General features: G+C 39.0%; 2 protein-coding genes across 2 annotated transcripts; one reads left to right on the top strand and one right to left on the bottom strand.

Annotated features, from left to right (window-relative positions):
- The first annotated feature begins 1932 nt into the window (after positions 1-1932).
- Positions 1933-5773, top strand: LOC126794515 (uncharacterized). Its single transcript, XM_050521259.1, has 2 exons — positions 1933-2071; positions 3150-5773. The coding sequence occupies exon 2, from the start codon at positions 3402-3404 to the stop codon at positions 5391-5393; it is 1992 nt and encodes a 663-aa protein (XP_050377216.1). The 5' UTR covers positions 1933-2071; positions 3150-3401; the 3' UTR covers positions 5394-5773.
- A 578-nt stretch (positions 5774-6351) lies between these two features.
- Positions 6352-9683, bottom strand: LOC126794949 (aluminum-activated malate transporter 9-like). The gene is made up of 6 exons (XM_050521747.1): positions 9162-9683; positions 8901-9041; positions 8407-8682; positions 7921-8060; positions 7656-7802; positions 6352-7122 (listed from the first exon to the last, which is right to left on the bottom strand). Exons 1-6 carry the CDS (start codon positions 9484-9486, stop codon positions 6520-6522), a joined length of 1632 nt encoding a protein of 543 aa, XP_050377704.1. The 5' UTR covers positions 9487-9683; the 3' UTR covers positions 6352-6519.
- Between the last annotated feature and the right edge of the window lie 7133 nt (positions 9684-16816).

Consider the following 16816-nt stretch of genomic DNA (forward strand, 5'->3'; position numbering starts at 1 on the left):
CCCCACTTTTGCCCCGAAAACGACGTCGCCACGCACGCGCTCCAAGGCGCGTAAGCCGAAAGAAAGAGTTCCTCTCCCCGAAGTAACCGCCGCGACCATCTGAAACTGTACTACTGTGCAGAAAACCTCGAATCCCGTCCACGGTTTTCCTCAACCAAGTCTTATCATCAAGCGCGTGGGGCCCACCCCGGATTTAGAGGTAGCCCAAAGAGCGGTTACGAGCCGCTGCCGCAGAAAAGAAATAACAATAATAATAATGACGTCATGGGACGGGGCTGACGTGGCGGGAAGCAGAACCGGGGGTTCGATGTCGTACCGCCACGCGAGGAGGGAGGGGGTGCATTGGAGGTCGCGAAGGTCCTTTTGGCTTCGTGCGGCGGCTTATATAAACCACATCTGACCAACCCCTCCGGGTTATCTTTAGGATTCAAACCTAACCATGGTTAATTTCCTTGGGAGTGGATTAATTCTTGTAAATACTAAATAGTAATCATCTCTAATCTGGTGGTGGTAGTACTTACTGTTATTATTATTTTTTCAGTTTATGTGTTTTGAATATATCATCTCATATTTTGAGACTGCATCAGTATTTTTAGTCTCTAGAGATTGGACTTTCGTCATTTTTTTTTTTCTGATTTTCACTTTACAAATCAATAAACTACACAAAACGTGTACTTCATTAGTTGTTTGAGAGACTAATACAGCTATATAAAAATAACGATATTGCACGTAAATGACATAATGGACTTGTTCGGACTTTTAGGATTGAGTTTGAGCTTTTGTCGTAATTTCCCGAATTTTCACTTCAAATACGAGTTACTTGCATAACAACAAGCAATGTCGACATTGTATGTAATGGATTTGGTGTGGACATGGGAGCATTTTTTGAGATGTGTAGAGAATTGATTTTCTCATTTTGTCTTGAATCATTAGTTTACATGCGATTTATTTGCATTATATGCGTTATGATCAATGTTCTAAGTGGTTAATAAAGTCAAAGAAAACCGACATTACATAACAACCTTATCATCTATTTGTGGACAAGCACCATAACTCCTAATGTTTAATTTGAATACCTTACTATTCTCTCCCCGATCTTTTATTTACATACAACTAATTTGTACGACACGTTATTATTAATGCCTCCAATAACTTATAAAGTCAATGCCAACATTGTATGTGACAAGCTTGTCTTGGACAGGGAAACATTACTCATAATCAGTGACCTCATTGTTCTTCTTTCAATTTTCACTTCACATGCATCTCTTTTGCATGATACTTATAATGATCAACGCATGAGTAACTAATAATCCCAAAGAATGCTGAAATTGCACGTAACAAACTTGTCCCGTAAACGGGGGCATTACTCAACACCTCTAACCTTGTCATTCTCTCTTAGATACCTCCTTCATGTGTAGTTTGTTTGCATGATAGACGTTATCCTTAGTGAATTAAAATATTAATAAAGCCAAAACACACAAATATCACACATAATGAATTTATTGCATATATTGTATTTTCGGCCGAATTTAAGCGCTCTCAACTTTCTCGTACGAAAAGTAATCTTACTCTTTAATTTCATTCACATTGTACTTTAAAAGTGGTATTATAATATCTCAAAAATAAAAGAGATGAAACCAACGAATGGAAGGTCGTGAAATTTGTTGGATGAACATAAATGGGAGAATATATTGCTGGTTACGACATAAATGGAAAATAATCATCAATTCTGACGACGTAAATAGAAAAATTTGGTGCAAAAAGGAAGAAAAATAAATGGGAAATTAACGTGGGAAAGAATGGGAACCATTGATTTGTGTGTGTGAGTGTGTCAGAGACTTAACCCTGGTTAAAGCTCCAACCCACCCAAACCCCTCTGTTATTCCACGTGCGCTCCCCCAAAGGGTTTCAGTTCTTATTAACACGCGCACCCCCCTCTTCTTTGCTTCGTCATTTCCGCATCGCTCTCTCCTCTTCTTCTCTTTTCTCATCCTCTCTCTCTCTCTCTCTCTCTAGCCGGCGCCTCCCAAAACCCTAGCTCTCACCGCCGAAACCCAATCGAAATCCGGAGGTAATTTCGGAGCCCTTTCCTGGTGTCAATTGCCGAGTTCTGTTGGTTTGGCTTTGTCTCTGTTGTTGTCGTTGACGCTTAGTTTAGCTCGGTTTGTTCGGAAAGAGGTCTGCTTTTTTGTTTGGGATTGATTGTTTTATCGAAAGAGTTGAGTCTTTTTCGGGATTGGGATTGAGCAGCTGTTTTTTTGTTTGGCTTAGAGTGAGCTGGAAATTTCGCAGATTTGAAAGAGCGTTGTGAACTATGAGTTTGTTTCGAAGCTGAAACAGAGCACCAGCTTAGCTTATGTTGTGTTGTTTTTATGGGTTTGTTTTTGCTTTTTAAGGTTGTTTTTTCGCATCTGAGTGGTTTTGAGTTTCCTTGGTCTAAATTTGTTTGTGAGTATTGCATAATGTTTTGTGTTGGGATTTGTTTTTAAGTGTTTCTATATGTTCAACTTTTCAAGTGTTCTGTTGTGGTTAGATTTGTCTGATAATTGAGTTGTGTTTTGAGATTGTGTGCTGTTTCTGTTCGACTATATCTGCTAGTTTTCTTTCTTTTGATTTATTGTGGTGAACTACTGTTTTGTATTTGGGGTTGTTATTAGATTTGTGTAATAATTGAGTTGAATATGAGATTGTGTTTCTGTTTTTCATTTGACCATATCTGCTATTTTTTTCTTTTGATTTTGGTCAGGTTGTTCGGTTACTGATATCATGTGTTTGAACTTTCATGATTTCTTTTGGATCTCTAAATCACGTTTATGTCCATACCACAATTTACTCGGTTCACACTGTTTTTTTCAAGTTGTTTTCTGAAGTGAATTGTTTGCTTTTGTATTTGCAAAAGGGAGTGTTTTAAAGTTCAAATCCCTGGAACTTCATACGCTGGGGAATCTTTTTTTTTTTCCTGCTGTTTGCTAGAAATTGTTCTTTGGCATTTCTTTTTAAACCCTATATGATCTTTTCGACTACTGAATTGTCATTTGAGAAATAATTATGATATTTCCTAGCAATAAATGTATTTTCTTTGTTGGCAGTATTATAGCTGTTGTTATATGATAATTCTTTTTGTCTAACATTTCAATTTTCTGAAGCAGGATGCTTGATTTCCATAAGGATTTTGCAAGGGAACCTCGTTTTCTGGGATACATGCGCAGCTGATTACTGAACAGCTGGTTTAAAGCTCCTTTAAAATGGATAGGCGCGACACATCAGGATTTGTTAGTGGGGGTGGGATGTACTTTTTCAGAGACATCTAACCCTAACTTGTAGATTAATTTGTTTAGCTCAGAAGTTTTTGCAATTTGATTAGCTTGTGTATAATAGTATTCCAGTAGCTGTGTTACTTAATGGACAATAGGCCGCAGAACCTGGGTTTTGCTGCTAATTACTCCTCAGATGTTTTCAAGATATTGGGCAATGCGATGCCAATTCACGGAGCTGGAGGTGACTTTTGCACAGATACCACCTTGCGTCTCAATTCCCCTGGTTCTTCAAGTTACATGCCAGGCCCAAAAGGAACCAAACGGAAGTGGAGTGTGATTGATGGAACCTTGAACCAACATGCCGGCTCTTCACTTTCTCTAGGTCTTCGCCGTTCACCTAGTTCTTCAGACAGCAAGGGGAGTTCAGCAACTGTTTGCACTACAATGTCATCAGCCAAAGAAACAGATGAGGAGTCCTCAATGGATCTTGAACTGGACTTTTCGCTACATTTGGGAAATGAGAAGGTTAGCCTGAAGAAACCTGCTCATTCTAACCTGACTGCACTAGACCTCCAGCCTAAGGTGGACTTAGAGTTAAGTCTCTCCACAGTCCTCTGTGAATCTGGAATCACTTCTGTGAATCGAAGTTCTACTTCTGTTCATTCAGGCATGGAGATTCCACAAGTGGTTTGCGGTGGGGCCCAAAATGCAGATGAAGTATCAACTTCATGCCTCTGGAAGCCAAGGATCGCCGTGAAGCCATTCCAGACTTCCCTAAATCCGGCGGTTCACTTCCTTTTCAAACCAGTTCCAAAGAAGCTTGATTCCATCCCTACCGTTCCGGACATCTCCTCTAGCATATTGACCACACCAACTAGCTCAGCATGTACTTCTGGGATCACTCACAGACTGCAGCCGCAGCATCGCAGCTCCAATTCAAAGACTTGCCAGGTTGAGGGATGTGGAAAGGGTGCCAGAGGTGCCTCTGGCCGTTGCATATCTCATGGTGGTGGCAGGAGATGTCAGAGAGCTGGCTGCCACAAGGGTGCTGAAGGCCGCACAGTGTACTGTAAAGCCCATGGAGGTGGCCGGCGATGTGAATTCCTGGGGTGCACCAAGAGTGCTGAAGGGCGCACAGATTTTTGTATTGCCCATGGTGGTGGTCGGAGGTGTAGTCATGATGGTTGCACCAGAGCTGCCAGAGGCAAATCAGGTTTGTGCATCCGTCATGGTGGTGGCAAGAGATGTCAAAGAGAAAACTGCACAAAAAGTGCCGAGGGACTCTCAGGCCTTTGCATCTCACATGGAGGCGGTCGCAGATGCCAAGCTATAGGGTGCACAAAAGGGGCACAAGGGAGCACCATGTTCTGCAAGGCACATGGCGGAGGCAAGCGATGCACTGCTCCAGGTTGCACCAAGGGAGCTGAAGGGAGCACACCCTTTTGCAAGGGCCATGGTGGAGGGAAGAGGTGTGCATTCCAAGGTGGTGGGCATTGTACAAAGAGTGTTCATGGCGGTACCAACTTCTGTGTGGCACATGGGGGTGGAAAGCGATGTGCTATGTCTGAGTGTACAAAGAGTGCTAGGGGACGGACTGATTACTGTGTCCGACATGGTGGAGGAAAAAGGTGCAAGTTTGAAGGGTGTGGCAAAAGTGCACAAGGCAGCACTGACTTCTGCAAGGCCCATGGTGGAGGAAAAAGATGTTCTTGGGGCCATCCTGGATCTGTTTATGGTCGCCAAGCTGCTGGTCCTTGCAACTCATTTGCAAGGGGGAAGACAGGTCTTTGTGCACTCCATAGTGGTCTGGTTCAGGACAAGAGGGTCCATGGAGGTGTTACCCTGGGGCCTATAGTTCAGGAACCTAAACTTGGGCATGTGAACGAAGTTGATGATATGAATGTTGATGATGCCATGACCGTTGGGAGTGTAGCTACTACAGTAAGCAGAAGCTGCTCTGACCTGAAGCACAGTGGTAACTCCGATGGGCAACCTGTCATTGTTCCAGAAGGCCGTGTCCATGGGGGAAGTCTGATGGCACTGCTTGCAGGTGGCCCAGATAGCACCAATACGAACATCAAGGGAAGTGATCCATCACTGTCAATGAAATCTTATATCCCCAAGAACTGGATGTAAGGCCTATTTCTCAACTGTGTTATTTGGTTTGGTCTCAGTAATTGGCAGAGTTTCTCTCAGGTCAATCTGTCTTGTGTCCTTTGCTTCTTAGCATATGTTTAGTCAATTACTGGGTTTGATATATAGCAATAGAAGTTCTCATTCATTGGTTCTAATGGAGGGAACCCTCTAAGTGCCTAAAAGACCTTAGCGTAACTGATTGGTGGTATATCAAGGTTAGGGGCATAGTTAGCATTTAGAGTCTGGTCTTTGGTGTTCTTTCATGTAAATATTTATAAAATGTCCGGCAGTCATGTTGTGTATACAGGTCTTTACCACCTGTAAGGTCGGTCAGTTTGTCGGACATCTTGGTGCAATAAATAAAGCCTTTGTTGAGATCATATATTTTCATCATCTCTGTTTAATATATTCTTCGACTTGGATTTTTATTTTACTTAATCTTATGAATTTGTTACCCCAAATATGATTAGTATTCATTAGAGTTGATCTTTCAGTGAGATCATGGGTCCTGGTGTATTGTTTCTTTTGGGATGCTGATCTCTAAATTAGAACCTTTATCAATGTTACAAGATATTTAATGAGTCAAATACTTTGTATCATAGCAAATATTTTCAGATCAGTCTGGCATACTTCAATTGTTTCTCTAGCAAAGGATGGGAACCCAACCATCTCACAGATGGATATGTCAATGGTTGTTCACTAATTGTTTGTTTCTTGTTTGCCTATTGTAAACAATTAAACTCTCCACTCTCCAGTTTAGTGTTAACATCTTTACCAAATAACTAGGAAATTTCCGAATTCTTTCTTCAAAATAGTTTTGAAGGATTGACAAACCTAGTCATTTCCAGTTTATGATTTCTCTCGAAGTAAAATAAATAAGTTAGACAACAGGGAATTAGTTATCCCCCGAGTAATTTCCAGTTTATGAGTATTGAACGACCTTCACCCCATAAAGGATTCAAACTGAAACATCTGTTGCAACATGATATACAATTTTAACAGTACTTTTGTCTGAAATTTTCCCTTCCACGTATTTCATCCCTATTTCCTTCACAATTTATTCCCAGATATCCTCCCCATTTGTATAGGTAGCGGACAACTTTTACAGTACATATTCCCTCTTGTATTAGAACTTGGCCAATTTAGAAAGCTCATCCACTGCTTCAACCAAGTGATCAAGCCTCGCAACGAACTCAATAAGCAAGGAAGTGAAGGTAGCCAGTGACAATGCTGCAGTGCTCTCCAATGCCTTCATCCTAGGCATAAAGTCCGAACCCGCAGAACCATCATCCTCAAAAGCATCAACCTGACCCGGTGGCCATGAATAGTGAAGCCTTCTCGACTGCTTCCTCATCAACTCATGATACGGCTCTGCGGTCTGCTGCTGTGTGCTTTCGTTCTTTTCCAGACTAGTACTGCTACTAAGCTGAACTGCCTGTAATTGGTTTGTGAGGTCCGAGAAAGTGCTTGACAAGGTCTGAGTGAGCTTGGGAAGTGGCTTGGAGCTGTTGCTGTCCGGGGGGTCAAAACTTGAGGTCAAGAGATAAGAGTGTATGTCAATGGCGCGCTGGAGTTTCTCGGTGGAGCTGTGAACTTTTTTGAGCAGAGATGTCACTGTGCTTTTCTTCATGTTGCTTATGTCTTGGCCGAGACTCCTTACCAGTTGTGCTGCTTGGCTTGAAGCTTCTTTGATCTCCGACTGGAATGTGATCCGAAGATTGTAAGGTGCCTAAAAAAAAGCGCAATTAGCATAAGATTTCATATAATCATTATGTAGGAAGATATGCTAATAGTGGACGAACATGAAATAACTCTAATTAAGAAGAAATATAGTTCCGTTTTGGTTTGAATATTCGGCTGAGCACTATGTCATCGGACGATAAATTTATGTCATAGATCGGAAATAGTTTGAACTAGTTCGTAACTTCACATACACTAATGAACAAAAGAATACGATCATGAATGTCTTTTAGCACTTGTTGGACTCCAACTAGCTACAGAGAACAAAAGCATCGTATAATATGCATTCATTCGATTCGAAAACCAGTTAATTCTTTCTAATAATTCCTCTTTTACCGACGGAAATAAATTTATGTTTTTCTTCTTGTTTGAGACTTTGTTTCTGGATACCTGAAACATTTTTGCTTTTTAAGGTTCTGATTCCTCTTAAATCTGAAACAAAGGCTTCAAAAAGTACATGATAGAAGCTTGATAATGAAAATTTGCATTGCATATGAACACACATGGAACGAGAATATATACCTGAATTTCAGAGTGCAAAACTCCATGGAGGGCCATAACCTCATAAGCACAATATCTTAGAACTGCTGCAACTTTAACATATTCTGACCAAGGATAGAAGAATTGTCTGAACCTTCCATGCGGTGGCTCCCATTTTGCAGAGACAGCCTTAAATTTTTAGATATGCAGCAAATCGTTCAGCAGGACTATCGATCTTTTTAGGACTATTTAACCTTCTTAGGTTTTAATCATATTTCAAAGTCTGGAAGAAATCAGAGATAATTACCAGTGACTCGAGCTTTGCAGATGAGTTCAATGTGCTTCGGCATTTCCTATAAGCCGGTTCGTCTGGAAACTCATCCATGACAGTTTTAGAAAATTCAGGGTGCTCTGTCCCATCATCTTCTAGATACTTTCTAACACATTCTGAAAGTTACAAGATGATTAAGAAGTATAATTAGTAATATTGGTTCATGTGAGTAGTGACACAAGTAATTAACATATAGGTACTACTTAACAACGTATTTCATCATCGTGCACCAAATGACATCAACATGTGTATATTTAAGCAATAATGGTAGAGAGATCACATTTTCTGACTACGTTAGCTGATCATGATATAGGATTGATCCAGATATGATCTCTTACATGTATTTCCCAAGAGCAAGTATTTCGGAGTAACTTGCAGACTATATTTGCATGGGATGGGATTACCATATTATTTTGTTCATGGTTTACAAGTGACAATATATGTGAAATTTGATTAGGTTACCTTCAAGTGAGTCAGCCACTGAGTTGAAGTTGTTCACCAGCTCCTTATGTAACTGCTCACCAGCCCATATAGGACAGACAAGTACGTTCACGAAGACTGCTACAAACCCTCCGATGGCTATGGAGTAGAGTCGATCCATGGCCGTCCTCATCGGATTTCCCATTGACATCCGATACCCAGATACTACTATCAAACAATACGTGAAAAGTATGACTCGGAATCCATACTCATAAGGCACAAGTGATGGCCACAGTTTCATGAACGATGTTAGGGCTCCTGCATGAAGCCTTTGAGTTAGAGAAGAAAGTACTCATGTTTTCACCTACTGTATGCGAAACTTCAGTTTGGCAACACTCTTAAAGACCATGTTATATTAATCTAACCAATATGTAATCATTTTATTTGTATGGTGTTTTGAGATCGTTACAGTCTGAAGTTACATTTTCATACAAGTGAAAACTTCCATTTAGAAAATTTAAGTTTGCATTACGTACCGACGATGAATATGCTTATCCCAATGATGATAGGTTCAGCAACGCGGCCAGATCTCAGTGCTACTTGAGCAACACATATGGCCAGGACTCCTGCAAGCAAACTCCCAAGAGCTCTGTTGAATCCTCTGTTAAATGTTGCACCTACAGTTTCCCAACATCACAAATATTACATAAGAGTACGTACTCCTTTAGTATTATGTGCTAACAAGTAATCTCAAAACTAATCGATACATAATTGGTGCCATAGCAGGTGTAACATACCAACTGTGTACTCGAACATGATGGCAACAGTGAGGATAGACCAAATGATACTGGTGCCGAAAACCTCATAAGGTGCTCGAAATAGTATAAGCAGAGAAACAAGAAGCACGGCCAGGCCAACTTTGAATGCAAACTTGACTCGGTTGCTATCTTCTTTGGTAAATTCCCAGACTCTCCACATCCAAGCTCTAAAGGAGAAGTTTTCTCCTCCTTCTCCCTTCTTCCCTGATTTCTGGTTACCATTCGCTTCGATATCATGCTGTTTCATGACCTTCGTGGTAGCACAAGGAATGTTAATCTCCATGCTGCCCTTCTTGCCGTTCATTCTCCAATGCAGCAATATAGTCTCTTCGAAGTGCGTCAAGACCTCCGTATTGCTAATATAGAAAGGATTACGTTGTAGCCTATAGGATGAATTAGATGAAGTACTCTAATCTCAAACTTCAGTGAGAACAGTACGTGAGTGATATATTCAGAGAAGGAAAACAGTAAGTTATAAAGAGGAGGGTGTATGGTACTGTAGCTTATGGTTGCTTTGCAAGTAGTGAGAAAAAAGTAGGTCTAGTCAGGATTTCATATATAGATATGGAAAGAATACAATACGACAATTATGGAGAATGAGAGATAGTACTGAAGCTAAACACTTCAGGAGATATGTGGCCAAAAACAGTAGCTCAGGAGATAAAAAGATGCTTAATCTCAATAATGCATTGAGAATTAGAATCTAAAATGCACTTTTCAATCGCCACGCACGTTTTATCCAGCTAATAAAAATTTATCTTCACTTCTACATGCTAATTTATCTTCCAGCTACAGGAAATGAGTTCGATTGAACTGAGATTAAGTGCATGCATGGTAAAAGACATCTTTTTGGTATTGAACAATTTAAGGTTAATTAAGTTATATGCTAGGGTTCCTTACAGCAGCTGATAGAGATAAAAATGCGAGAGTGAAACAAGAGGAATGGTTCTGGATTACACTACTTCTTGTCTACTTCTTTCACAGCGAAGTTTCTTTGCTCATCATTCTTCGTGTAGGAATATCTCCTATGACTAATTAAGAAATCGAGCTAGCTAGCTATATACCTGATCAGAGCATACCGTTATTATTACATGTTCTGGGATATGCAGGCCTAACTTGTGAAAATTCATCACAGAATTCGATCTTGATCGATCTATCAATATCAATCGTTCGTCCTCAATCTGGTGCTAGCTAGCTAGCTAGCAAGCTCCTTCTCTATATTTCACCTCACTGATTTAAGCATATATAACATGTTCATTTTTTCCTCTAAATTTCAAGTTCGACATTTCTTTTCTCCAAGTTGAATGTCCATATGTGTTCTTTGTTGCCTTGATCACTAGCTAGCATTGACATGGGACTGATGGAAGTTGATGCCATGCATGATTCTTTATAAATTCATTTGCGTGCTCACACATATGATACATGTATATATCCAAATATTTGTGAGAATACAGAAAGATTTTTAAAAAATTTCCTTCTTCTCATTTCAATTTTTCGTTAAATTATTATGAGGAACATATTCCAGGAACAAAATGACGTGCGAGATATAACCATTTGCATGATTAAGGAATTTTGCAGAGGGAGGATAGGTGACTAAATCATCTGTTGATGACCATATATATTGGTACGTGGTGCCGAACTGCAGATAGCATAATGAGTTTAAGAGAGATCTTATGTTGTACGTGATTTAGGGATTAAAATATGACCTTTATAACTTGTTGATAATTCAATGATCGATGCATATATACAAAACTTCATATGCTCAATATAAACGCATTAAATCCATCACGCAGATATATGTTGAAGAGTAATTGTCTAGAGTTCTATGAAGCTGGCCTCCATTAAAATGCAACACCACTAATTTGCATGCAGCAGCGTGATTGCTTGGATGTTGAGGGTTAGGTTTAGTTTTATACAGTCATCGATCACGTATTCACGTACGTTATGGTTAAATAATGATAACTTAATCAATCGTGCGCAGTGAACGCACTGAATTCTGTTGTCTGGTCTCAAATTTAGTGTATTGACCCTCGCGACAATATGTACTCTTCATCATCAACTTAATTAGTGATCATTTTTTTTTCACTCTGTTGGTAAGTTTGGGCAAGTATACAAGTCTAAGCAATTAAGAACTACTCCTACGTGGTGTATAATAAATCAAAGTGGATAGTCTAGTAACATTACATGTAGATGGGGGATGAAGTATCGATCAATTTATCTGTGCATATAACATCAGTTTAGAACGTAAGCAAATTACATTATGACATGTGGTGGAATTGGATTCCCAGGAGGATACCAAGTTCTATTCTATACTCCCATGATTTCAGATTTTCAGATCGATGATCGAGCCAGCTGGCTTGTGGCGTTGTGGGTGGTGTGGAGAGATGCAAATGGACCACAGCATTCCCAGCACCACCATAATGTGCGTACACTACTAGGATTATGCTCTAGACATCATGTATAGACCGATGTTAAGCAAAAAAAAAAATTGATGTCATAGTGAGTGTTGTCTATGATCACCACTTTATGACAGATGTCTAGGTTATTTTAAGACATCAGTTTCTAGTATTGATTTAAATTCATTACTCTATTAACTTTTTTATGTTTTCACATATTGTATAACCATCATATTTTTCCATTTCTAGGTTTATGAAGATACATCTAGCACCACAATTGTTCACATTAACATCGATATTTTTTCCAGAAACGATGTTCTAAACATGAAATAGAGATCAATTATTTATGATTCATTTCTTGTATATCAATTTTCTGTTTGTACTTTGTCATGTTCTTTTGTTTATAAAATAATCTACATTATTAAAAATTTCTAAAGACGGTGTTGTTATATATCTTGAAATAAGTTTTCTTTGAAAAAAAACGATATCTTGGTCTTTTAAAACATCGTTTTTTTATCTTTAATAATGTAAGTTTTCCCAATACACAATAGATTATATGTCAGTTCTGATGTCAATAATGTGTTTTTGGACATCGATTTTGGGAAATTGGCTGATGTCTCTACTTAGGAAGACATCATTTTGTGTCCTCATATCTAATGTTTTTTCTGCTTATAGACATTTGTTCTTCACTACATCCTTATTTGTCCATTTCAAAATGCAAATGCAAGATACCTGGATAGAAACATAATTATAGTGTATCAAACAACCACAAGTGAGTCAACTGCAAGATGTATACCACAACAATATTCAAATTCCAACTAGCTAGTCAGTTGCAAGACACCACAACACATACTTTTGGGTGTTCTAATCAGTACTACATCTACAAAATATGGTTCAATAACAAGCTAGCTAGCCTTTCAAAATAGAAGCTGCACAAGATATATATGTATATAGCAAAGTCTGAATATAGTCAACAACTTCAATCCAAACCTCATCAAGCTCCTCTTGGATATATGATTTGTGATTCCTTGCTACAACCCACTGAAAAAATAAAGAACGCAGTATTATAATTACTATTGAACACACATACAACGTTTCTTACACTAAACCAATATATATACCTTAGTAGAGAAAGAAAAAGTGTCATCATATATAATCTCTTTCATAAATCGCATCACATAGGACCCACGCTCATGTCCACTAGGATGCATAGGTGCACCCTATAAATTCACAAATTGAAACAAAAGGCATTAGCATGCTTAATCCCACATTGTAGAATAGTCAATCATAGACAAACACATTGCTTTATTTTAATTAACAAGAATCAGATGCCTCACAATATTGTACCCTAGTTAGACTACTCATATTGAGATCAACGATCAAACTTAAAGTACTTACATCGAGACGTGTCACCTTCGGCATTTTTCCGTTACCCCTATCCGTTTCATCATTAAATTGTTTAAGGGAACTGCATATATATCATCAAAATATGTCATTATTATTAGTGTATCAAAGAGTGAATTTGCTCAAACATATAAAAATCATAAAAGAAGCGCTTATGAGTTATGACTTCAATGCCTTTTCCCAATCTTTGTAAGAGGATGGTCTTACCACGGAGTCCATGATGTAGATCTCACTCTCCCAAATGATTGTTAAAATCCAATGTTTCAATTTTAAGCACAATTAAAAGTCTCAACTGTAAAACAATCGTATAGAACCAAAATCCAAGGATGAACGAAGCAATAATAGATTTCCAAGCAACAAAGAAGCAGGTCTTGTTGCACACAAATCCAACATTACTACTGCTTAAACCAAGTACTCATGATAAATTGATATAAGCATAAATTTTCCTGATGGAGAGAATAAAATGTACAAGGAGAAAAAATTGCAAACCTGCTGAGAAGTAAATATGAACCTTTAAATTCATGCACTCCTAGTAATCTTCCAATAAGATATAGAGCTCCTACATAGTATTATATTACTATCAGTGAAACTTCAAATCCAAGACAATTGGAAAATTACATTATCAAGACTAAGAAAAGCATTCTAAATTCAAAAAGTCGGAAACTAGTGGTAACATTACCAAGTAGAGACTTCCAATGACATTATATACAAAACAAACAATGCAAGAACCGTATTAAAGTTGTGATCACGTACATATTTAGTTTCTCTACAACCTATATATATCATCTCCAAGGATGTGATTATATTTCTCTTCATGCCAAAGTACAAATCTATACACTTTTCAATTAAAAGAGACAAACTGCATTAGAGTTTTACCTCTCCTCGGAACAGAACAAGCAAAACCTCCTTCAAATGTTTCAACTCTTGTACATTCTCAAATCCTTCTCCAATGAAACAAAAGAAAGGTTTTAACCCCACACAGGGAGATAGTTTCTTATCATATGAGAATGCATCCATGCGTTTATAGTTTTCAACTCCAACCTCTATAAGATCGTATATATGGTGATCATATGTTCTCCCTAAGACAAGATTGTTGGGCCGCTTCTCCACATAGTGTTGTAGGAAATGCTTAGATGTCATACAAGCATGCATATCAAGTGCGATATATTGTAAGCATGCTTCGTAGCGTAATAAAATCATGCTAAGACATGGTAATGACTCTTTGTTGTACGTAAGAATATAAGGAGATATAACATTTTACTTATCTTATGCCGATTTGGAGTGGAGTTGCGCTCCATATACAAGTATCAAAATCATGTTGGAGTTGTCCAAGCATGACGCTCCATTACTCGAGAAGGATTGCAAGTGGCCTTTTGGCTTTGCCGTGGAGGATGCCTAGTTTAGAGTGATTCTCGTTTCAATTCCTCCAAGTAAAACAAATTAGTTGTTAGCAGCTTAATTATATTTGATTTAGTGGACGAATATGCATTGTCCGCTTGTGATTATTTGTTGTCATGCCTGCATAGATGTTAGTGCCTACGAAATTAAGTGTAATAGCCTTAATAATGGGATAATCATGTATGCATCAGCCTGTTTTTAGGAGATGACATAATAGTAGCATTGATGCGTTCAATACAAAGTCATGAGTAGCATGCATATATGTATTGTGTTGATTAGTTTGATAACCAAGATACACCATGCTTTTAGCAAAGTACTGCGGCGGTCTAGTGTATAAGTGGATACCATGAGTGCGCATTTCATATGCATTTTGAATTGAAGCATGAATTTCTCATACATGCTCATGTACCAATGATTATTGACCAATGCCACGCGCATGCACCACAAGCAAATATATATAAGTTAGTGCATGCGGTTACTGTGTGCATGTATTTGATGCGTGGCAGTATAGTAGTTCATGCAACTGTTTAAACATGGTAATTTGTAGTCATCTTGCATGCATGTTAATTGTAATCATCTTTGTGAGATAGCAACAACAAGCACATACGTAGATGTTCTGACTTTGCGAAGCTGAAAGGAAATTTATCTTGATGTGCCTTACGTTTTGCGATTATGTTGCGGAGTTTACTTGTCTTTGCAATGGTGCAAGTGCTATGTGCTTATTAAGGGGGGCCTTGTGCGTGGATACTGCGCGTGTGGGTGTTATAAAGCAGTCCCCGCAATTGATTTTGCGCTGGAAAAGATTCACTGCGCTGTGTCGTGTGGATTTTTTTTTTCCGACAGTGCTTGGAGATGGTTGCGCACATTGGGGGCTTTGCTATCGCGCTAGGAACTGTGCTGTGTTGTGGAGGTGGCGCGAGCTGCGAAGTGGGAGAGAGTTCATGGTGTCGTTGCGACGGTGTGCTCTACTACGGTGATGGGAGGCAAGTAGGCAAGTAGACATGATGTTGCGCGGTGCTACCATTGCGCTGCGCTGTGCTTTAGCTCGTTCGCGCATTGGTTTTATGCTCATCTAGCACCTGGTTGTGGCAGTCCCCGCAGTGAGGATAAATGATAGTTGATAGCGCCGGGTTGGTGTCGCATATGAGCAATTGAAGTTTGAACTTCTTTGAGCAATTGATTAGCTTTGAACTTCTGTTTTTGCATGGCCGTGCTTGGACTTTTAAATTTCCTGTCGTTGCGCGTTGCCTTAGCCTAATGGCCTCCATGCATGAAAGAATATAAAAGTTACGATAGACCAATCAATATCTTTTTTTTTAATCATGCATTCATGCTCTGTCCTTATTCCGCCGCAGGTAAGAAGTTTGAACTTTAAATTGAAGTTTCAGGAGCTTATCTTGTATTGCGGAGAACGCTCGACGCTCGGACTCAGACTCTGTTTTACGCCCACTTGGGAAAGGAAGGATTCCGCTAGACCTCGTGGTGAGTGACGAAGCTATTTGTTAGCTTCCCATAGACGGCGCCAATGTTAACGTAGGATTACCATAGAGGCTAATAGCCTAATACATTTAATTAGTTTATTAACGAGGGTTAGCTTGACACAAGAAGTATAATGGTTCACCTCTCTCTTTTAGGATATGCTACGTCCACTTGAATCCACTAGTATAAGCAAATAGCCTTAAGTTATACAAGTAGTGGTTGACCCCTTCTAAGTGGGATGAGTGGTCCATTTTATAGGTGATGGAACCTCTATCATTTACATATTCTTTAATGTGGGACAAGTGCCCCTCTAGGCTTACTATAGAGTCATCTTGATGAGGCCAAAAAGGTGACTTCCCGATGGTGTCTTGGTGAGTTCCGACTATCATTGGAAAACTTGTATGACAATGTACGCTATGGATATCATGGTTGAGCAACATAGTGACTTGTAGATCCGCCTACAGAGTGATGCTTATGCTCGGTGGCATGTCATACTAGCTCTATGCTAGTAGGGGTGCCAACATGGATAATTAAAACTTGATGTCAAAGCTAGCTGCAATTTTCAAATGCTTAGGGTTATTGATATTAGGGGTGGACACAGGTCAATACGGTTCGGTTTTAGACAAAACCCATAACCAAACTCAAATTTTAAATTCGGTTCGGGTCGGTTCAGTTTTTCTATTTTAGAGACTGTGATCCCCAACCCAACTCAACCCAACCCGCACGGTTCGGTTCGTTTTTTTCTTTCAGTTTTATCCATATGTAAAATACGTAATATTATATATTAATTTTAAAGTATAAAATTTAACATAAAGATGAAAAACAAATGGTCTAATGATTATTCCACACCTATCTCCACAGTGCATATTTAGCTCAAGTACAAAAAACTCTACTACATTAAAATTAGAGAGGAGCAAAAATGTTTGCACTCCCAATGAGTTTAGGTAATTGAACCTC

This window comes from Argentina anserina, chromosome 5 (genome assembly GCF_933775445.1).
Source record: "Argentina anserina chromosome 5, drPotAnse1.1, whole genome shotgun sequence".
NCBI lineage: Eukaryota > Viridiplantae > Streptophyta > Magnoliopsida > Rosales > Rosaceae > Argentina > Argentina anserina.